Source organism: Lonchura striata, chromosome 1 (genome assembly GCF_046129695.1).
Source record: "Lonchura striata isolate bLonStr1 chromosome 1, bLonStr1.mat, whole genome shotgun sequence".
Classification (NCBI taxonomy): Eukaryota; Metazoa; Chordata; class Aves; order Passeriformes; family Estrildidae; genus Lonchura; species Lonchura striata.
Window position 1 is genome coordinate 43,586,984 of NC_134603.1, and position 22,984 is coordinate 43,609,967.

General features: G+C 40.1%; 1 protein-coding gene across 1 annotated transcript in view; it reads left to right on the forward strand.

Moving 5' to 3' along the window:
- Positions 1–22,984, forward strand: part of KLHL14 (kelch like family member 14) — a 59,033-nt gene that overhangs the window by 27,048 nt on the left and 9,001 nt on the right. The window contains exons 4-5 of the mRNA XM_021525724.3: positions 15,210–15,299; positions 19,752–19,830. Of these exons, the coding sequence (XP_021381399.1) occupies positions 15,210–15,299; positions 19,752–19,830 (169 nt within the window). The remainder of the gene's footprint in view (positions 1–15,209; positions 15,300–19,751; positions 19,831–22,984) is intronic.

The window sequence follows — 22,984 nt, forward strand, 5'->3', positions numbered from 1 at the left end:
AAATTAACTCATTTGTTGGATGCAAAACTGAAAGAAAATCCTTATGTCCAGTTTCTAAGTGTATATAATGAAAAACTGCAACAGCAGAAAAATGTATTCATATCTCTAATTCAGCAAAGTATTAATCACACTGATGTTCAGCAGCCTGTTTAAATACATGCTTAAGTACTTTACTAAGTACTGCCTGTAAACAGCTCTATATGACGGTGCATTAACATAGAACAGAGTTTATCTATAGACTCTCTCCAGAGGACTGCAATTATTTTAAGTACCGTGGCAGACAGCAGCACAGTGCTGGATGATCTGTGGTGTCCAAATCCCAGTCTTCTGGCTAGTCCCCGTGCAGCCCTTGTCTCCCAGCTGCATTACACTGATGTCCACTCAAGCTCATTTAAACTTTGTTTTATTCAGCAGAATCACCACTGCTGGAATCAGCTGGACATTACTGGCTCCCATTAACTTCAGCTCCAGGAAAGAGTTCAGGGCAGAGATGTCCCATGTAAGGGTTTATCCAATAGTCAAGCCTCCAGCTTAAGTCCTGTTAATATGCAGGGTGTTTTAGGGGTTTTCTGCACCAGGACATATTTCACCCAGCAAGATTAGAGCCACTGTCCTTCTGTCAGCTCCCATGCTGTCTCTAGTACTGCTCCAAGAAATGATCACTTCAGCACTCAGAAATTTGATTTTTCTTAACTGCAAAGATTTACAACGTCAATAAAGCCCTGACATAGCATCCGTTTTCCTGAAGCCATAATTTGGCTTCACTCCAGCAGCTTTATTTTAGCAGCCTGGCTTTTCCTCTGAGAGGCAAGGCTGACACTGAAAGGGGTTCCCCCACAGGTAAAGCACTGGTACCCACCTGAAGTAGTTGCAGCCACTTCAGGGCTTTAATTTGAAACTTTCAGTATTGGAAAATAATTCATTGTCATCAGAGAAAATAATGGAGGGAAAAGTGTTCTGGCTTTACATGGCACAAAACAGTGCTGTTCAGTGGGAATGAAGCTATGTCTTGACACCATGTTTTTTTACCTCTTCTTCAGAAGTCCCTAATTACCTTTTAGCAGTATGCAAAAAATGTTGTTCAGGGCTCTGTGTTTCCTCTGAGACTCAGAGGTTTTGCAGGGTGCTGCAGGGTTAGGCTTCAGGGGTGCAAAGCCAGGGGTGGGAATCCTCTTCCTCTTCACAAAAGCAAGGCTGCAAAAGTAGCACCAAAGTGGAGAAGGAATGATTACACGCCAGTTTTGGGTGTCAGGAGCCCTACAGAGGGTGCAGCTGGGGTTGAGGAGTGACTGGTTTTGGTTGGTTGGGTTGGACAATGAGGGCAGACACCAGGGCAGCTCACGAGTCCACAGCTGGAATCCTTTTTGGGTGGCCTCAGAGGCTGGTGCAATGTCAGGCAAGTATAGCAGGGAAAAAAAAAACACACAAGTAAAGGAGAGTCTGGGCTATTAGAGGTAAGCAAAGAGAATGGCATGGACCAAATTCATATCACTCTGTGAAATCTGTGGGTGAAATGAAATGTATTAAGAATTTAATATCTGTTCTACTTATAAATGATTTGTGATTATCCAGTAGAGCAACCCACAGACAGATACTGGGAAGAAATACTCAATTTACCCATTTTTGATCATTTATATATGCCTTTTTAATGCACTTTTTCCTGCCATTGGTGGATAGAGTACCTACTGAACTCGGGCCCTTGACCATCTGGGACCTTTAAAACAAAGGAGAACTCGAGAGCACACCAGCTGGGGCTAGGTCAGTAACATGAAGTTAGTTCAGTTATCACTACACCACACCATAACAATTTTGGTACTCACAGTTCTACCCTAGGACCGTCCCCTCAGAGCACAACAATAATGATGCCCTTTGTCATGGACCCAAATAAAGCGTAACTGAGTACCTAATTCTGATTACTTCAGGGAACTTGCTGCAGAGTTACATTAGCTGTGTTGCCAACAACTTTATCTCTGATCTTGCACATTTAGTATATTAAGACAAAGCTGTGTGATTCAACTGATTGTTTTCAAATGGGAGGTTTTGATCTTATGGTTGAAAATTAAAAGTCAATTGAAAGCAAATTGAGGAAAGTAAATTAAGGGGCATCAAGCATATGTAGTGTTTTGGATATAGTGGTGTGGCTTGTAATTTTTGGAAATGTTTTGGGTTATCAGCACTTGTACTCTAGAGTAGATAAAAAATAACTTAGCCTTCATGGTAATATGATTTGAAGACAAAAATTTTGTAAACTTGCTTAGTATTCATTTTTATCAAAACTATGTTTATGCACCCTGGCGCTGCAATAGGAATGGATTTATTTGTGAATATCCAGTGAAATGGATCTCAGCAAGTGTCCCAAACAGTTTTTGCAGTTGTTCAGATGCTCCACATACTACAGAACACCAAAAACTACTTTATATCAGAAAACAAAATAAATCAGAGGAGCTACCATTTGAAAGCTTACATACAGCTGATCATGTGGAGCTGTCTTTGCAGACTTAATGGCTAAGATTTGACATCAAGGACTCTACAGAATTTTAACAAAATTATTTCTGCAATAAATATTCCATACTGTGTCTTAGGATATGTACAGTCAATGCAAAATTTCAGAGTTTTAGTACTGTATAAATAGGGTACATTGACATAAAGAGTAGGTTGCTTTCATCAGCTCATTTTGCAGGTAGTTGCTGTTCTTGTCACCTGCGGAAGTTTATTCAGTCTGGAATTTTTGTGATTCTGTTGTGGCCAAGGGATTGCAAGAGATCCAGTTGATCTGCTTTTCCCCAAGGTAGCACCTAGTAGTTGAGCCACAATGCCTGCTAGTGCTCTCCTTCCTAAGTGGTTACAAATGTAAGGTAAAATGTGCTCATTTAAACAATGTAATCAGTGCTTAAGGTAGTTTAAGATAGTGGCTTCTTCTAATTTTAAAAGTCTAGGAGCAATTACCACAGCCCAGTTGATAAGTGGTGACTTCCTCAAGCCTGGTGCTACATCAAAGCAAGCGTGTTGATCATCTGTTCATGCTCTGTAGTATGAATCAAAAGTGTTTGTATCAGTGGTAACCTAATTTGTATAAAAACACATTTATTTTACCCAGTTGTGGATCAGCAGTCTCCATATTAATATATATGATCAAACACCCTGCACTTGGGATTATATTCTGTCTATTAATTTATATAAAGACTGCAAACTCCTTAGGCAGGATCAGTCTGTGTTACTGTCCAGGAGTGATGCACTGCACATTTTATCAGCATTTTTGCAATGAATTAAAAAACCAACAGCTCAAATGCACTTTCTTATTTTATTTCGTGTTTCTTTTTCTGCCACATTTTTTACATCTGCTTCTCTTTGTAAAAGTCCAAATTCATTGGGAATGAAAGTTAAATTGAGTTTTTACCTGCAGGGTATGTGACAGGACACACTGTTGGGCAGGCACATATCTGTCTGCCTGCACTCCTCTCTCGGTTCACAACTCAAGTGCAATCCTGCCAAATCCAAGTGCTGCACTGCCACTTGGGTATACCCCTGCATATGGCTCTTTCAAGATGGTTTTTGAGACACTTGCAGGGAAACCAATTTGTGCAGTATTGTCTGTAACAGACTGCAAAATTCAAATTGTTCAATTGCTGGGGTAAAGAGGAGAATGGAGGGTGTTGTTACTCCTGCCTGTACTGCTGCCCTGTGCTAGGAGCATCCCCAGCAGCGGCTCTCAGTTAGTATTCCTTTGCTGAGCAGTACTTTCCCCATTCATACCATAAAGGAAAAGAAAAGCCTGATGAAAAAATTATCCTGGCTTTTTGCTCTCCTTCTCTTGGCCATGGAGAAGGAGTCTGTAGGAGCTTACAAGGCCGGGCCAGGTCATGAGAGGGTACTGTGCAGGGGATCTCAGATGTTGGTATTTTTGTGGGAAGCTGTAAGAAGCTGGATGTTGGGAAGGAGTGTTTGGTTGTATTTTATATACAGGTTTAATATAAGTATTGTTATTGAGATGGATGGTACCTTCAGAGGGACAAGTCTTGTAAACTGTTGGGGAAGAGTGAGAGAAGGCGTAATTCAGCAGTGGTGGAAATGCAGGTAAATACAAATCCCTGCACTCCTTCCTGGATGGACTAGACATGTTTCAGATTCATCACGCCTTTTCCAGAAGGTCATTCTTCAGGAAGATGAGGAGAGAGCAGTAATCTGGCCACCATTATGCAGTTCAGCTGGGGACTATCTGAGTAAAGCACTGTCTTCCCATTGGAAAGAATTGACTTTTTTAGAAAGGGTTTTTTTTTTTCCTTCATTCCATAGTTATCTTTTTGTGTCACAGTTTCCTTGCATCCTCTTTCCTCTTAACCCCTGTAATGAGGAAGCACGCTCTTTGCTAAAAGCGAGCATGTTGTTTCTACCCAGATTCCAGATCATTATTAAGAGAGGGAAAGAGATTTGGCGGTGTATTGGTGGGGACGGGAACTGTGCCTGCTGTATTTCACTGGGACTGGCGCTTGGAGTAGAAAAGCAGATGTGTGTGCACTGCCAGGGAAATCGGTGACTGATCCTTGCGCAGTCTGGGTTCGAGGAGCTGAGACAAGACGAGACAAAGCAGGTATGACTGACACCCGTGCCAAAGCCTGAGCACCTGCCGTGCCCATTGCAGGCAGCGGGAGCCGGCGGCGGCTCCGCATCCGCCAGGATCGATGCACCGAGCACTCCCCGGGGCTTGTGTACTCAGTTTGATTTCTTCCCTTTCACGCCGAACACGAGGAACAAGCAGAAGTTAACTGCTTGGGAGGAAGCTGGCTATGCCCTTTTTTGTGCTGCGTTTCACCTCTTTTGTTTTTTGGTTGGCTGCAAAAGCTGAAGCCAAAAGATGATCGAAACGCCTCTCCCCGGGGCGGGGGGAGCCGGGCACAGCGCGCCCCATCTAGTGGCTCAGCGTCGCGCTGCCGGAGGGAAGGAACTGCGGCAGCAGCGGGAGGAGGAGGAGGAGGAGGAGGAGGAGGAGGAAGAGGGCTCCTGCAGCCCTGGCCATGGGCTCCGTAGACTTTGGTCTCGTGGGTGATGCGGAGATGCTGAAGCAGCAGAAGGTGTTGGCTGTCTGTCACACCTGGGGCGAAGAACACACGAGGGACTCGCACCCAGCTCGGAAAGAGTGTTAGACAGACGGCGATACTAAGCCCTCTGGAGTTAAGAAATGTGAGAATTAAGCTGCCTCTGCAACCTTAATTCGGCCTCTGTTTGCATAAGCACTAAGATAAAATCTCCAGTGATATCACACACTATTCTTTGTCACACATCAGTGCGCAGAAGGGACTGTGCTGAATTTCTGCTCGCAGCATTTCTCCTCTGTGTTCAGCAAGTAGACCCTGTCTGTCACATACTTCTGAAATACTCTTCAGAAGACGCAATTTTTTCACAAGGGTTTCTTCACAGACTTTACAACAACAGAGGCCAACTGCTTCATGGACATTCATTGTGATATTTTTGTACCATCCTCTTTGTGAGGAGCATAGTCTATCACTGTTCCAATTTTTTTGCAGATGAGGAACAGAGGTGCAATGTGATTAAAATAGAAGACATCCTTTATTTTGGGGTGCCTATTTTAAGACCTCTTAGACCAGGCTTTCCAGATGGCCTCTCCCACCTACTTCTGTTACAGCAGTGAGCACAGAGTGCTCCTGCATGTCAGGCACAGGGATCAAATCAGGCTCAGAAAATGAAGCACAAATAATTAGTGTTCTCCGAACAGGAGAAATGGGTTGCTGTAGAAAACAAACAGCTTAAACTAAATTGAAAATATACTTTCTTCTTTTCAGAATCATTTTTCTGCCAGGTTATTGCTTTGAAAGGACTCACTGGGGTGGGGGGATTCTAGGTTTTCTGGGCTGTAAGAGGGACAGGGCCACAGCAACCCTCTGTTAAAGCCATTTCAACGGCTTGGTATTTTGTGCTGAGGTTGTAGTTTCACAACCATTTTAAGCTGATCCAAACTGGTGCTGCTGTTAATACATAAGTCTTCCCTTCTCATGGCCTCACACTCCTGGTCAGTCTAATTTGTGTGGCCTGGCAGGAAAGCCTAGTGGGGAACAGATCAGGGTTAAATGCAATGCACCTTAAAAAAATAATGTGGCTTCTTGATTGTTTATTTCTTGGCTTCATGTGTGCACAGGCCATCGCATAGAATGATGGATCCTGAGACCCTGAGAAGGAGCTGAAGTGTTTTTTTGTAGTGGAAGTTTCCACACACCTGTGGTGTGTATGGAACTGGACCTTCAGGAAGGTTCTCCTGGGAACCAGGGGGTGTAAACATGTCTGGGTTCTACCCAGATGTGCTGACAGCAGAGGAATGCGAAGACTGCAAGACTTAAAGAGTTCTGGATCAGTATGTGCTGTGTTCGCAGACTTTGCTGTCTCTTCCTTCAGACCCAGTACTTTGGTATGTCCTCTCTGACCTGTCCTGATCCACCCCTGCCCTTTTCAGTTTCATTCCTTCTTCAATTCAGTCTCCACCAGAACCTGGTCCAAGTCATGTTTACTAGTACAGTGAGTCCCAGTTTCATTCATGCAGACTCCATGTCTCAGTTCTCGCTTTCCTTCACCTAACTAACTGAAAATTATACCTTCTTAAAAAATTCTCTTTGCAAAATAAATGTCTTAAACAAAAGATACAAGCTTTTTGAGGATACTTAAATATATTATTATATTATAAAATACACAGTTAGGTATATTTTATGTCTTTGGGATTGATCACAACAGCTATATTTTAGTCTATTGTCTGTGTTGAATCTGGCAGTGCCAGCATGGCCAGTAATTTGAATTAACATGACCTTTCATCCTGTTTGTCAGCAGCCCACAAGCATGCACTAGTGTGGGATTTGTGAATTATTTGTGATTCCATGTGAACATGTTTCAGCCCATGAATTTTGATACCTCTTGATTTAAGTAGCAGCCACTTGTGCTATGATACTCAGCTTGGTATTCAGTTTTGAGAAATGTGGTTTTCGGTCTGTTTCCTGATGGGATGCTTTCTAAATCCACAAAAGGTTTTTGGAAACACAGGAGTATGAGTACTTATATGGATTGAATTTTAGGGATTGTTACAAGTAGGCATCACAACATTCTTCAGAATTGTTTTTTTATTAAAATATTAAACAGTACTGTTTTCATACAAAGCAAAAGAAAATTAACATAAATTAGTCCACATCTATTAATGGATTTTTTTTTTCAGCTATGCATTCTGATTTTGTCTTCTGTGTATAGATTTACAAAATAAATCTATGCAAATTTTACCTATGTGGTTTTGCTGCCTAGATCATTTCCTGCCCTAAATTTGAAAATTTTCTGTGTGTCTGTCTTTCCCTTCATTAGGAATTCCACTGTGGAGAGAGGTCTAGGAGAGAAACATTTCTGCCTTGTTTCTGTTGGAGAAATCAGTCCTTGGTGTTACCTACTTTATGTGGTTCAATTCCTGTGCTTCCTTCTGTATTTGTATTTGTATTTGTCTAGCTTCTATGTGGACAGTCCTGCTTTTGCATGCTGAGATTGAGCATGCTGGAAGTTAGGCATGTGGGAGTCAGGCTTTTCTTCAGATACCCGTATGAAGTATGTATCTTCTGGGAAAGGAAGATTTTTTTCCAGGTGGTAGGTGTTGGACAGATCCTTCCACTGCCTTCTGCTTTAGGTCTAGTGCTTTAGGTATGGGCTGGACTTTCTTGTAAAAAAAGCCTTTCATTTGAAAATATTGAAGTACTTAAAATGAAAACTTGAAAAATCTGTAGCAGTGAATTTTAGCAGTTAATTCCATTTCATGTATTATGAATTAACTTCGGTGTATCAAAACTGCTTTTCTAATAGGGTGAAATATGGGTATATCCTTCCTTCATGTATGGTTTTCCAAATGGAAAATCACATTTTTCTTTCCCTGGAATGACTTTGAGAGTTAGTGGGAAGAAACAAAACCCTAAGTAACTCCAAAATGCTATGTCAGTCAAGAACTGAGAGCAGAGTAGGAAGTAGTGAAACTGAGAGAGAAGGTTGTGGAAGACTTGGGTTTTGGGGTGGTAGGGGCCAAGTAAGATATTGCTGCATGTGATGAATGCCTTTAAAGACATGGGTCCCCAAGGAGCATCAACCAGGGAAACACAAAGAGGGTCTGTGATTGTTCTGAGCTTGGAAGGTTGCCTTCAGAGGAGACCAGGAGAATGGGTGCATTTCAAGGTTAGGTGGAAATTGGGCCATAAATGAATACAACTGGTCACAAGCAGTTGGGTGTTAACACACCATTCCTGGTTAAAATTTTCTGCCCTGTGGCACTGTTGGAGAAGGGAATGCATGTCCTTGAGCTGACATCTTGGAGAATCTGAAAGCCCACTGGGACAAAATAGTATTTCTTTCCAGAGCTTTCTGGCAACTCTGCAGTGGCTTTCTCCCATCAGGGACTATTCATCATTTCGTCCATGAGAAGCTTTTGTTGTGCAAAATGTCACATCATGAGACTGTTATGATGTGACGAGATGTCATTTCCCAGGAATACATGTTGGGCTCCACTTCAGTGATTGTAAACACAGGCCTGAGTAGGTACACAAGATATTCTACTGGGGGGCAGCCATCACTGAGGTAGCATTGCATAACTCATGTTGGTGGACAAGTGTCTCTTGATAAATGCTCTGTGGAAATCCATGGGGCATCTGGATGGTGAGGGGCAACCTTCAGCAGGTAAGTTGATAAGCAAGGAGTAAGAAAACAATAAAAATGGTCACTTTGAACCTTTCCACAGGACCATGCATTACATACTCAGCTCCAAATTGTGCCAAGATTTTTGGTGTATTCACTTACATGAGCTTCTCAGACCTGCATCGGCAGCTCAGCTGCACAGAGTCATTCCCATGGGGAAGGCAGCAGGGGAGCACAGCAGAGTGCGCATAGGTTTTTGTATGCACTTCATGGGGAAGATTGTGTCAGGTTTTTGATTAAGGAATATCAGTTTTTAAGGTGGGAGTGCAGTATTTATCTACCTTATTTAAACTCTGTTGATCCAAGTAGACAGCATTATTCAAATTAAATCCAAACAGGTGCTTGAACCTTTGAAAATGTATGGATAAAATTTGTTCATGTAAGCAGCCAAATCTATATGTTGCTGAAAACCCAACAGAACATTCTCCCACAAGGTGAATTTCACCTGCAGAAACAGACAGATCTGTAAATAACCTTAAAGAAATTTATCTCAGGAGGGAGCTGAGCATGCCAGCTATTCCTGATGTTATGTTTGTTATGTTTGTTGTGTCAGCATGAATTTAAGTGTCTTATTTTAGATGCTCATATATGAAAACTGTAGCTCACTAAAACAACTAAACCAAGGAACTCCCTGACCTCTGGAAAAATGTAGCTGTTGTTAAAAAAACTGGCTGAATGTATAAAAGAATAACTCTTGACATCTGAATGAAAAAAAAAAGTTAAGAAATATTGTCACAATGAGAAATACTGTAATTGACATTAAATATCATTCACTGTGTTGTGAATGGTCTTTGATCTGCTCAGATAACTCTTTCTTGGTGCTTATGTTATCCTTAGCCCCAGTAGAAGTATGGACTGTATCCTAGATGAACTCAGCAGCTCTGTGCCCATCCTACTTGTGATGGCTTGAATAAAGTTGCCACAAAGCTGGCATGGGAAGGAAGAGGTGGTGAGGTTTCCAGCTGAGCTGATGATGTTCTCAGTGGTGTAGCTGGACCAGAGCTGTATCAGTAATATTCCCTCAAAGGTGACTTCATCATAAGACTTTGTGCTTATGGTAACTGCTGTTGGATGGTCCCAGCCTTCCCTCAGTGAGTTGAGCTCAGACTCAAGGCTGGCATTGGCATGTTACTCGAAAAAAACATTTTGCATGTATTTCCTTGAATTTGAGGTGACAGAATGCAGTTTGGCCAGGAATACTAACAGGGGTATTTTCCATCTATGTTGACAATTCTCTTAACTTTCTTTCCATTATCTTTTGAGAAAATAATAGTGGATGAATATCTGATGCCTTTAAAGCCAGTGCAAAACTACCACCACATTCACTGAGGCTAGAATTTCACACTTGTTGTGATCAGTCTTTCCCCACAGTTATTAAATAACAAAAAATTGGAGAGAACAATTCACAGAGGAATTGTAGTGTTTATTTATATAACCTCCTTGGTGAGAAATAACAAGTAACATTCTGTAATAAATGCATAGTCTTTCTGAAAATGATGTATGAAACACAGAAAGGTGAACAGTAGCTGATGTTTTGTTCTCAGGCAATAATTGGACCAGCTGTGGTCTGCCCACCATTTTGCTGATAGGGTTGGGAATTAAATGAATATTGTGTCTCTGCCATGAGCAAATTACAGTCTCCTAAATTAGTCTGTAGGTGCCTTCAGTACTGGAGAGACACATCTCTCATTCCACTGCCCTCTTCAGAGCTGTAGAAATAGCCAGTTTTCAAGAAGCTGTAGTTGAATATTATGTAGTCAATATGATAGGCTGTTAATATTGTGGAAGGTCATTATTGAATCCATATGTCCTCTGATAATGACATCTTTGTTCTGGAAACACTCTCTTCTCTTGCATCATCTGCACAGGTCATTAGAGATGCTGAGCATGACTTCTTGGTGTGTACTGAGTCTTGAAGGGGCTATGCTCAAGCTGTGCAGCAGTTGAGGAAGATATTTCTTGGCTTTCCTTGCAGTACCTCCTGTATCTCAAGCAGCTGATTTCTTCAGGGCAGAGTGTTCTTTTGTTGTTGTGGTTTGGTTTTGGGGTTTTTTTGGTTGGTTTGGGGTTGGTTTTTTTGTTTGTTTGTTTTGGTTTGTTTTGTTTTGGGTTTTTTGTTTGTTTGTTGTTTTTTGTTTGTTTGGTTGTGTTTTTTTTTGTTTTTTTTTTTTTAGTAGGGGAATCACATAGAAATACTGGAAGGAGTTTTTAGCAGAGCAGGAGAATGGGTATAGCCTGTATCACAGATTTCAGATGTCCTGGGACTTGAGGTCATTTTCCTTCTGTCTTCCAGTTTTCCCTTCTTCCCTGGTAGTTAGTTTGAAGCGACAATAGACAGGGGAAGGTGTAAGGAGGAGGAGGAACTGATGACCCTTTGATTAATTTATGGAGAACAACCAGATGCTGTTTCCTAAATGTGCAATAATTGGCAGGAAGTAAGCAAAACTGGGTAAGACAAGGAGCACATATTGTTGCTTGTTAGGTTCATGAGGTGTATCATGGAGGTGCCTTTGAAGCATCATTGCTTCTGGTTGACCTCACAGGCTTCATAGTTGAGAGTGTTTAATTTAATGAATTCTGATTTTCATTAATTTCTCTGATTTTGACAGTAGGTCCCAGAACACTGTCTGGTACTTTTTATTAGGTGAGCTTTGACATATGTGAGGAATTTCTTCTTGGGATATCTATCCTGATATGCAGTGCTGCTGTGTCTTCCACCTCATCTGTATCTGAAGAGCAATTGAGTGTCACCTCCTGCACAATATCACTGATGTTTGTGAAGTATTTCTTAGCAAACACCACTGCAGTCTTGGACTCCACTGCCTTCCAGATAATTCTCAAGTATAAATCTTCCATTTGGTTTTGACTTAGCTTTGCATGTTACATATCTGTATCTGAGAAATTTCCTCCCACGTTACCAAGTGTCTCCTACTGACCATACATCAAATGCTTGGGAAGGAGGCTGGTGGGAGTGCTGTCTTCAGCCAGGCTGTTTGCACTTGTTTGTGCTCTTGGTGCAGGAAAGCATGGGCATCCTGAGCTTTGGGAAATGTGTGTGAGGGGCAGGGACTTAGGAGAGGTGGTTTCTGCCCATCCAGCTACTCTATTTATATCTTCTATTTCACATATTTCTCTGGCACCTATCACCTTGGCATGTTTCTCAGATGACCATGGCTTTTTTTATCTTCTCCTCTTTTTAGTAGTGTTTTTGCCTTATTTTTAAATTGGTCTTCAATAAAGTTAAGAATTTTTGCACAGGGTTTTATAAACATGTGTTATTAAATTTTAAATCTGTTTTGAAAGTGCCTCTATCCTACTCCCTCCTAGTAAAGTGACCTTTTTAAATGGAGGGAAGTGGGTTTAGATGACAGTCATGATAAATGCGGTCATGTTCACTCAATAAAATAAGGCCCAGTGCATTTGAGGATAAATCAGTGAAATGTACAGCCCCACCTGTCTGTCTCCATCATTCATTTCCACTGTCACTTTCACAGTGGCTGATGGATCACAGTTGCTGTAAAATTAGACAGCCTTTAATCTCATTTCATCCTGATTAGCTTCTCCTTACCCTTTCCCTCTAACTCACTGACTGACACGCTAAAAACTCATGCAGGGCTGTGTTTGAGCGTGGCATACAAACTTCTCTTCAGATACCCTTTTTGTGGGGCAGGCAGGTGTTCCAATGAGTTGAGATTAAAAAATGAGAAGATAGGATTTTCACAGCAGACAAAGACTCATATAAAATTAATGAAAGCAGCAGTCTGGCTAGACTTTGTGATGGGCCAAATTCTTCCAGTTACACCCTGGCAAGCCTAGTGAGTTTGAGAAGATTGCTTCTACCAGATACCGAATTTAGTGTGCTCATTGCTATGTGATTTTGACTGTTGTCTATGAAAAGTTAGGTCCTATCTGGGTGTATATTCACAAGAATCATGGTTTTTAGTGCAAGTTTTCTGTGTTCTCAAGGAATATTTTATAATAGAAAAAAAAATTGTTCATTCACATAGTTTTGTTTTCTGTGTATAACTCCCAGTTGTGACGGGTCAAGGAGCAAGACTGAGGTGATTGATTTCTCATGTAGAGTCCCTTCCCTCTTGGATGTCCACAGTGTTGCTCCATCCTCCCCGTTTTGTCCAACTCCCTTCAGTCCCATGGCTAGATTCATGAGACTAAGAACAGTTTTCCCCAAAGCTCTGAGAGAAACAAAAGGTCACAGTAAAGGTCTGCAGTGTTTTATTGCAGTCACCTTTCTTTCTGAAGGCCAAACACTACCCTCCTTTCTAAGGCAAGCTTCCTTTTAGCTTTCCCGTGAATTATGGACAGTAGTTTGGGTCGTTTGGGCCCAATCCTGTATCAATGGGAATGTTGCCATCAATTTCAGTAGGAGCCAGGATTAAGCCATTTGTTTTCAAGGTTTAATTATCATAATAATTACAGGAGTTTTACTGCATACCTTATATGCATGGTAACAGCAGAAAAGCTTAAAGCAGAATTTCTTTGTCTACTGACCCTGTTTGTGTCAATATGGTGGATAAATAAACACAAATTTTTGCAAAAGTGAAAACACAATGTGAACAATGTGCATGTATGCTGCCTGCAGACAGTTTTTTCTGTAAATGCTCAAGTTCTCCAGACTGACCAGTATAAGAGGTTGAATGTGCAACCATCAGCTTGGAACTTATTGGAAGCCGTAACAGAGCACTGTATTACTTAAAACTTGAAGCCCTTACAGACTGATCCTGGGCAGTCTCTTCTTGAGAGGAAGGGTCTCAGAAAGCATCTAAGGAAGACAGCAAATTTCTCAAGAGACTACAAGCTTCCACAAAATCAAGAAAAATTCTGTGGTTTTGAGAGAGAAGGTTTTAAAATAGGAAAATATCTAAGACTAAAGAGTGAGACAATGATGATATGGTGTCTCAAAAATAGCAAAAAACAGACTTCATCCTTTCATCCTACTGTAGGAATCTCTAGGTAGCATAAAATCTTTTGCAGTGTCTAGTATAAGATTAGTTCCCAGTTAATATAAATTGGATCAGTAACAAATAACCTTAATTAATGAACTCTCACTGTACCTGGCTGCCTAATTTAAGAACTGCTTCATTTACATGACTTGTAAGAGCACAGACTATGAAAAAGATATTCGACCTTTACTAGAAACTAAAAACATACCTTATTTATTCATCATTGCCTAGGCAAAAACTTCAGTAAGAAGCTAAAATGAGCCCACTTGATCTTTAAGAAAATGTATCCTAAACAGCAAAGCTGTGCGTATTTCTTCTTATTATTATTTGCATATGCTATACTGCACAACTGCATTCTGAGAAAAATAAAAGATAATAAAACAAATGAAATGAGAGATATATCACCCAAAATAATCCAAGTGTGAGATAGGCTGCCTCTTTTTTTTTTTTTTTTTTTTTTTGGCATTGGCAAAAGAGCACAAAGTAAGAGCTGGCCCTGAGTCATATTGATTTCCCACTGCACTGGTTTCCTAAGTGCTCTGTTGATCCGTGTCAAGCAATAAGTTCCCTGCCTGTACATGCACATCACCTCCCCATTTGTCCTCACCTAGATTTAAGGTGCCCATATGATGAGCTGAACAAGGACATCATTTTTCCTACTGGTGTCACTGGGCCAAAACTACTTTATGTGGTATAGTAACTAATGCTGTATAAGTTTACATTTTCTATATGATATCATTAAAGTGGGTATGGCACACTGCAATAATATGTGTGTATTATCTACATATAATCCTTGGTTTTGCATTTTATCATTTGCAGTGGAAAAAGTAAATATTAAGAAATAGATGTTTACATCTGTAGCTGGTCCATAGTAATCATGATACCTTCCCCCCTAAAAAAGGGATATTGCAAACCTAATGCCACAGTTTTGATCTTTGTTAACAAAGGGCTTCCTGATTAGATGAATAGAAGATGTGTGAATGTGCTGCTAATGACATTGTACAGGAAATTAAGCGTATACATTTGGAAAAGGCATTAAATCAGCAGGACCTTAATTTAAAAACTTAAAACTCTATGGAAATGCAGCTTGTTCATTGCTGTGTAATAGAAAGCTACTGAACATACTGACTCTTCTTGTGGAAACATTACCAGAAGAACAAAGCATAGCTGAGGATTTTTTTAATGTTTTCTAGCATACTAAGATTCCTAGCATCTGCTTATTTTCAGGGAAATATCATGCAACTTCACCCCTTTCTACAAGTTCTTTTTAGATTAGCATGTACAGTATTTGGGCAGATGAGGGGACACTGAGGGAACAGAATTCCTGATTTTTTCCTTAATTATTTGCAAAATTAAATTTACTTTGTAAATTTAAATTTTACTTTGTAAACTGCATAAGTGGCTTTGTCTGCTGCTAAGTCAGTGTTCATACATGCCTGGGGTGACTCATATTATTTCCTACAGATGGTAAAGAGGAAATATTTGATAAAATCAGTGTCCTGAGCTGACAAGGAATTCTTGCTTTGTTTGCAGTTATGCCATACAACAGTGCCCATCACTGCGTCGTGGAAGTGGAAAACTTCTTGTTCGTGCTGGGAGGAGAAGACCAGTGGAACCCTAATGGTATGTGCAGAATACTAAAAGCAAAGGGAGCATCTGCCTTCCTGTGCCTTCCTGTCTGTCAGGTCAGCTGATATATTAATTAGCAAGGGATTTTGAGGACCTTCAGCCTAATTGTTGAACCTAGTAAAAACTACTCTTTGGTATTGATGTAATAAATATTTGGTACTTTAGCACTTAGCATCTCTGTCATTCATCAGCTCCCACATCCCTTGAGAAATGCCACAGGCAGCAGAACAGACTCTTTCAAGTGCATGCACCAGGCAGCAGCTGTTAAGAATTTTAACCTTCATTTCCAAGCTCCTTCCAGTCATAATATAATAATGCAATTGCAGTAGATGAATGCTTCTTTTCTATTGTCAAACAAGATACTTGCAGCTCAAGTTGTTAATGTGTTAATTATCTATACTTTCAGATTTTTAAACTGATCCTTTTTTTCAGTTTTGTGCAAGAGCTTCTCATATAGATATCTGCTTCTACCTTCTTTCATTTGATTACTTCATAAATTTACTGCAAAGAGAAATTAAACAATTTAACAGGCTTCTGAGCAAAGCAAAAGAAGAATACCATGCCTTGCAAAATTCACAGAATTGTCAAGACATTGTTAAAAAGCTTGCACATGAAGAAAGAGTTGTAGTTGTAGCAGTCTGTGTAACAGAGATAATTATGACTGAGAAACCATAAAACAGCTTGCAGGTACACATTTTTACTTTAAAACACCAGAGGATCCAGCTGAAATTACATATACTGCATATATTTTATTGTGAGTGCCCCATTTCAGCATCTGCACCAAACCAAATTATAGAAAATTGTTACATCTGTTCACTCCCTAAAACCTGAGACAAACAATCCAGGCCACCCTATAAGCATGTTTCTGGTGTAGTTAAGAATATCACTATATGTCTTAGTAGAAGGGCCCCTTAATTCTATTGTTGAATATTGTTGAGTGTCTTTTATTTGGAGCAGGAGACAGTGCAGTATCACTAATGACAATTTCTTTTAGGATCGTTGGCCACATCCATCCAGTGAGGGCTCCTGTTTTGGTGGTAGGCATATGGACAGCCAGACCTTGTTCCAGACAGTTTATAATTAAATGGCCATGTCACATGAAGGGTAAAAGAAAAAAAGTATAATTACCCATGTTTCAAAGATGTGGAAACTGACTTGCAAGGTGATGGAGAGATGGTAGAAGGGGTACATATTTTGCATCCGAGATAGGAGTTAAACACAGTTGTTTGTGAGATGAATAGTACCTAAGGCCTGAGATTGCCCAGATCTGGGTCAGCCTCTGGGCTGAAGATGTTGCTGAAGACATTTACCAATTTCCCTGGCCTGTGAATACCAGTGCTGGGACTTTTTCCGTAGAGAAGATAGCAATAAAAAAATATATGAGCATTGCTATATATTGATCACTTTATCAAATGGATGTTACTTGTCACTGAAAGTTGACTTGAAATCATAAACTACATCCTGTGTTGGGCATATTCTTTCTTGAAACCACTTTGCTCTAAATGTGCAGCTACATGGGGGCATCTCACACATGGCCACTTGAATTTATGTAAAGGTCCTTGACTGCTATCCTCAGAGCATAGGAAGGACTTCATATGGACCTACCTGGAACCATCTTGCCAAGGCTTTACAAAACTTCTGCTTCAAAAGAGGGTGTTACAGATGTTTTTCCCAATGTAAAGAATTATCTTAGAGGTGGTAGCCATAGTAAGATGTTGCTTTAGCCATCAGACTGTCTGGTTCTTGAGAGACTATGTGGAGTGCTCATGCTTCCTTCATGCTCCACTGACTTCCTGACAACCCAGAAAGTATGGGAGACATTTTTTCTCACTTTTTTACATCCTCCAGTAGCTATCCCTTTCCAGTCACAAGGGGTTCTTGCATGAGTAAACACTGATGAAAGCAGGGTGCACAACATAGGCATGGATTTAAGACCAACCTTCATAACCTTCAGAGCCCATCACCTTCTAGCATGGCTGCAGAGCAGAGAACAGTATCTGCCTCTTTTTGTGCCATCATCCTGGTTTGCTAATCCTGATTTTTGTTCACTTGTCCCAAATTCTGTGTTCTAACAGAGCAGATGCATCCTAATATGTGCAATCTCCTAGCTGATGAGCAAAGCAAAATATAGGTAGAGTTGTCTTTCAGACTGAACTCCTGATTCAAACTGCAGTCAAACCAGTTACACCAGGCAGATTAAGTAGGTCACCAAGTCATTTTCCTGCATCATATAATATAATCCCATTTTGTAAATTTTCAAAGCTACATTTGAAAAGCAGTTGGATTTCCAGTTCCCACTACTCCTCTTAGAAAACTGTTAGAGAATCCAATTGCTCTAAATTACTAGGAACCTTATTCTGATAGCAAATAAAAAGTATTCTTTGACTGTTTAAATCACCTTGTTGTCATGCCAAAGCTGGCCTTTATTTTAACAGTTTTTCCCCTTTTGGAGATTTCTTCCTCTAAAGTATTACAGACCTTACCTCCTATCCCCTTTCAGCTTTTGTATTTCTAGGTGCAACAGGCCAAATTCTTTGTTTCCTGCTATAAGATAAACTTTCTGTTCTCCCTGTTGCCACAATAGCTCTTCTCTGTGACTTTTCTAGTTTGATTTCCTCTCCCTTCCTATGAAGGACCCAGATTTGTAGCTGCACTCCCAGTCTAGGCTTATTATACCCTTCTTCTACCCTGCACTTTACAGTCTTCTACATATGTGGTGTTTGTATTGAGTATGTGTATGACATGTGTTAGGCAGCCAAATTATAGATTTGAATGACTACAATCTATAACTAATGAGCACTGAAGTTCCAGTAACTCTGAAAGATGTAGTGAATACAGCAGTATTATAACCTAGAAAAAAAAAATAGAAGTTTAAACTTTGGATCAATATTTATATTATTTTGAATTCCTTCTTTTTGAAATGCAAATAGATTAGTAAATATCTTAGACAGTAAAACCTAGAATATCTTCAAGCTTGCTATGACTGTTTTGCTGTTTATTGAATCTATAGCTCTCAATGCCTCTTTTTCTAAATTGTCTGTGTAGACTAAAGGAATCCAAATAAGGACCAAAAGCAAAGGCTCACTTCACTAAGCCCAGTGGCAGAATGGCCAGTTGCCCTTAGAGTATGGGAATGTCACCCTGTGTCTTGAGATGGTGCTGAGATGGTCATGTCATTGAGTGGCACTCAGCATGGTCCTTGTTAGGCACCATGCTGGACTTGAAGGGAAATGCTGCATTATTCATCAGTCTTCTACTTTACCTTCCTCATACAGAACATGCTTATAACATGGCGAGGAAATCAGTTTACTTCCAAAGTGGTCAGTGTGGTTTCTTTCTCTGTTTACTTGTAGAACATGAACTTAAATTATTACAAATATAAATTCTAGCTGTATTGTTATTCTTCTCTACTGTCTTGATGGTCTGTTTACACATGCTGAAGTGTGGAATGAAGCAGGCAAAGCAAGCCAATCCTGCAGAGACTTGTCTGATGCAAAAATATTCACCTTGTAGAATGCCCAGTGACCATTTATAGAACTGTGACATATGCAGTTAGGTTATTCTGCTGGCCTGTGAAGCCTCTAATTCAATTTTTTAGTCACACATACATAAACAAAGGTTTCTGTTTTCAAAATGCTCATCTATTGAAGTCTCAGGTGTTACAGGAAATTGCCATGCATTCTATTGCTTCAGTTTTCTTGCTTTGGTGTCAATCTGCATGTAAAATAAGGTGAAATCTTAATATTGTGAAGACATGAACACAGTTCTTGGGCTTGACAGCAGGGAGAAGCTAGTTAGCTGGTGTATGTTGCTCATGCTTCATATTTTAGCTAACAGAGTTGGAATAAAACTCTTAGGAGTGTATTCCCCCTTCGATGCACATCTGTAATTCTTTCTAACTTACACTGAAAGTACATGGTAGAATACACTATCTAGTGCAAACACTGCATACCCCATGCTGATGGCTTATGCAGCTCCTGGTTATTTGCACAATGGGTTTTTGCCATGTTCCACACAGAGAGAATGTAAGGAGAAAGAAAAGAATGTGTTCTCCCTTCAATTTTTCTACATGACAAAATTCTAGTCATAAAAATACCATGGGGATGCCCTCTTTGGGCAGTAATTTTGTTTAGTGCTGTGATTTATTGTGGCTGTGAAAATACCACAGCTTGTATAAGTAAATTTAAATACACATTTTCAAGATCTTATTACAAAGACCAACAATAATCGCTATCTGCTTTTACTGCTAGCGATTGCTAATTCAAGCCTTGCAGTGCCCCATTTGTTGAATTATTACTGTACACACAGTGCAATCATACATTGTTGTAAAAGGGGGAACCCTTCATAAAAGGTGTCAACTTGTGAAGTATATGTAATATATATTACAATCATGGTGTTAAATACATGAAACAAACAGCTGAGTGTCAAAATAATCTATCTTTACAGGGAAACACAGTACAAACTTTGTTAGCCGATACGATCCCAGGTTTAACAGCTGGATACAACTTCCACCCATGCAAGAGAGGTAAAAACCTGCTATGTGTTTTTCAATTTCTGTTTTCTCATCTAGGAGCAGCTGAGGTTTGTCTTAGTTCTGGGAGTAAGAAGGCCTATAGAAGCATTGAAAACACAGATAAAACTGCAGCATGCAGTTGTGTCCCATTTGCTTCTTAATTTTTAAAACTTTCCAAATTTGGAACTCCAGATGCCAAGTCCTGCAGTGCTAACTCATGCAAAATAGCCATGGACTTTATGCAATTACTGGTTGCCTCAGTATGGTCTGAAGGATTTTCCTGAAGTCTCCGTAGTGTCCTGTCATGTTCCCTGACTGAAGTGTCGTGATGAGTTTGCAGTAAACAAGCAGTAATTATAGTCAGATATCTTAGAGGGAACTGAAACCTTCACATGTTGACTCCATCCTGTTTCACCACACCAGCTATGAAAAGCTCTCCTGAACACGTCTCCACTTGTCAGAGGACTCTTAATCCTAGGTGGTCTTTGAGTGAAGTTGCTGTCAGTAAATGCATATTAGAGTAGCTCATGTTTTAATCTTGCTGTGTACCAAAGAGCAAAGGTGGATGTGGACTTGAGCAATGACTCATAAAGATGATGTAAACATAACTGTGGATCCCAAATCCTGCCCTCACAGGAAAAAAAATCCCATAAACCTGAACAGAATTGTGCATGTTTCATAAGAAGAATCTCAAAGGCAGAAGATCCAAAGTTACAATGTTATTTGAAGAAAATATTCAGCATCCTTCCTTCAGTTAAACACTCATCTTCTCATGGTTCCCATGTACAAAAGATCTCACAATGTCTCCCTCAAATGCTTTCTTTATTCCATGCCAGTATTACAGTTCTTTTTTTGTTGTCTGTCTACACTATTCAGGTGTCTGGCAGTGATAAATATATTTAATTCAGTGCAGTGTTGTGATTCAAGGTGTGTCCTATGAGATGCTTGGAAATATGGCTGTTTTTTTCAAATTTTCAGGAGTAGAATGTGTCTGCAGAATTTTTGAAGGACCTTTGTTCAAGATTCAGTTTGATTGACCTAAGTCCCTTCTTTGGCAGCACCTTTCCTTCTCCCTTTTTCTCACCAACACTGTGGGATACCCTTCACAGCTGTGATTGTTTACTTTAAAACAGAGGAACACTTTCCCCCCGGTTCAGCTTCCTAGAGTGAGTCACCACCAGTTTAGGTGTTGGCCTGGGGGAGACAGGAGGTGAGCATCAGCGTGGTCATCCTTACTGAACTGGGAGGCCAACTGATGTTTGTATGGAGCCTGGAGCTCTTCCATGGAGCCTGGAGCTCTTCCATGGAGCCTAATCTGAATTCTAATAAGGCCCTCTGGGTATCTCCAAGCCAGATTCCTGAGGGGTGTTGGCAGCTGGCTGAGCAGTTGGATTTATTTGGCTGACAAACTACAGAAAGCAGAAGGAGGCAGCTGAGGGCTGGAGAAAGGAAGCAGTAGGAATTTTCCCACCTCCACATTGGCCAGTTGTGTTTCCCTGGAAAACCGTGCGTCAGATGACTGGCTTTGTGCTTTGGTGGAAGCTGTTGCCTTCAGCCAAGAGGCCAAAGCTCAGCTGTGCCCTGCGCCCCTGCCCATAATAAACTGTAATGTATGGACACCACAGCTCCTTTCAGAGGGACTGAAATACAATGGTCCACTCATACACAGTTCCTTCTGCAAGGGGCTTTGCTATGACAATGTTAATTGTCACCTCTTTTGCTCATGGGCTTGCTCATATTTTTTCTTTAAAGGGTCCTAAGCATTAGGGATATTTTTGGAAAAAAGAGATTTTACACTCACTTTCTAAAATGTTTTTGATGGTTTGTTTGCTCAGTCCTAATGACTTCCTCAGAGTTATTGCAGCTTTCAGAGGTATGGACTGGCCTAGTTTATAGAAGAACACGCAAATAAGAGAGAGCATTTACTCAGTTTTCTTTCCAAACTCCTTTAGTGAGATGAAGTTCCCATTAAAGCCAACAGGCTGTTTTCCTCATGCTAGAAGTACAGGGTCATGCCCTATCTCTGCTAGCATAATGCAGGCACCATTGACAAGACAGACTGTTAAATGGGTTTTTCTGAGTCATTATGGTCCATCAAGTCAAAACCTATTTAGGAATTTTAGTCTGAGAATAATTGGCTGGATAGACTATAATAGCTTCTTTGAAATGACTGCCAGGTAAATGTGGGACTCATTCACAGGCAGTATATTCTCAAATCAAAAATCTGTATTAAATATTTGATAAGTAAATTTTTATCTCACATGCCAAAATCCATATCTGATTGATTTTACTATGTGAGCTATAAAGAAAAGTCTAATGCCATTATAGATTCAATGTCACCAGTGTATTTTCTTTAAAGCTAAGTTTGGTTTCTTTTCCCTTGAAGAACATCTCAAATATAAATGCTTTTGAAAAATATGTACTATTTTCAGGAGTTTGTTGTTTAGAGAACCAGCAAGTGACTCATAAGCTTTGGAAATACACATCTGCCTGATGATGTCATAACAACAGGAAGGTTTTTGGAGAGCAATTAAGTTAGACTATGATAGCTACTGAAGGAGTAGTCTTTGTAGCAATTGTATCTGAACTTGAGGTGTGAGCCTCAGCTGGACACCTCAGTCAGAACTATTGCTCCTTGCCAGCTCTTTTCAAGAGCTTTTCAAGGTGTGTGGAGCAAAACAGCATTTAAAACAACTTGCTTTTTCTTATATTCTGAATTAAAAATGTTTGTTTGAAGACCAGCAAAAAGTATGGCATTATACCAGGTTCTGAAGAAGCACAAGTGGAAGTGGAAAGTGAGCAGGTCTATGTACTCTCTGAGGCTGAGTGAACTAAGAAAAGGCACAGAAAAAGAGATTTTAAAAATTCACACTTTATTTTTCTCTTTGACTTTAATAATAGTAATGTCAACCCCTATTAAGATTATTTATTTTTTAAAAGCCAAAGCATATACTCTATAACTGACTCTGAAATTAGGTCCAGATATGTCCAGTAACAGCACTGGTAAATTTAAATCTCAGACTGGTAGCTCTATTTGGTGTTTCAGGACATGAATTCACTAAGTGTGAAAATCATGAGGAAAATCTTCCCTTTTATATGTGTATATTTGGAAGAAGAAGTTGGTTGGGTTGATGGTTGGGTGAAGGGGTGTGAAGGAGATGCATTT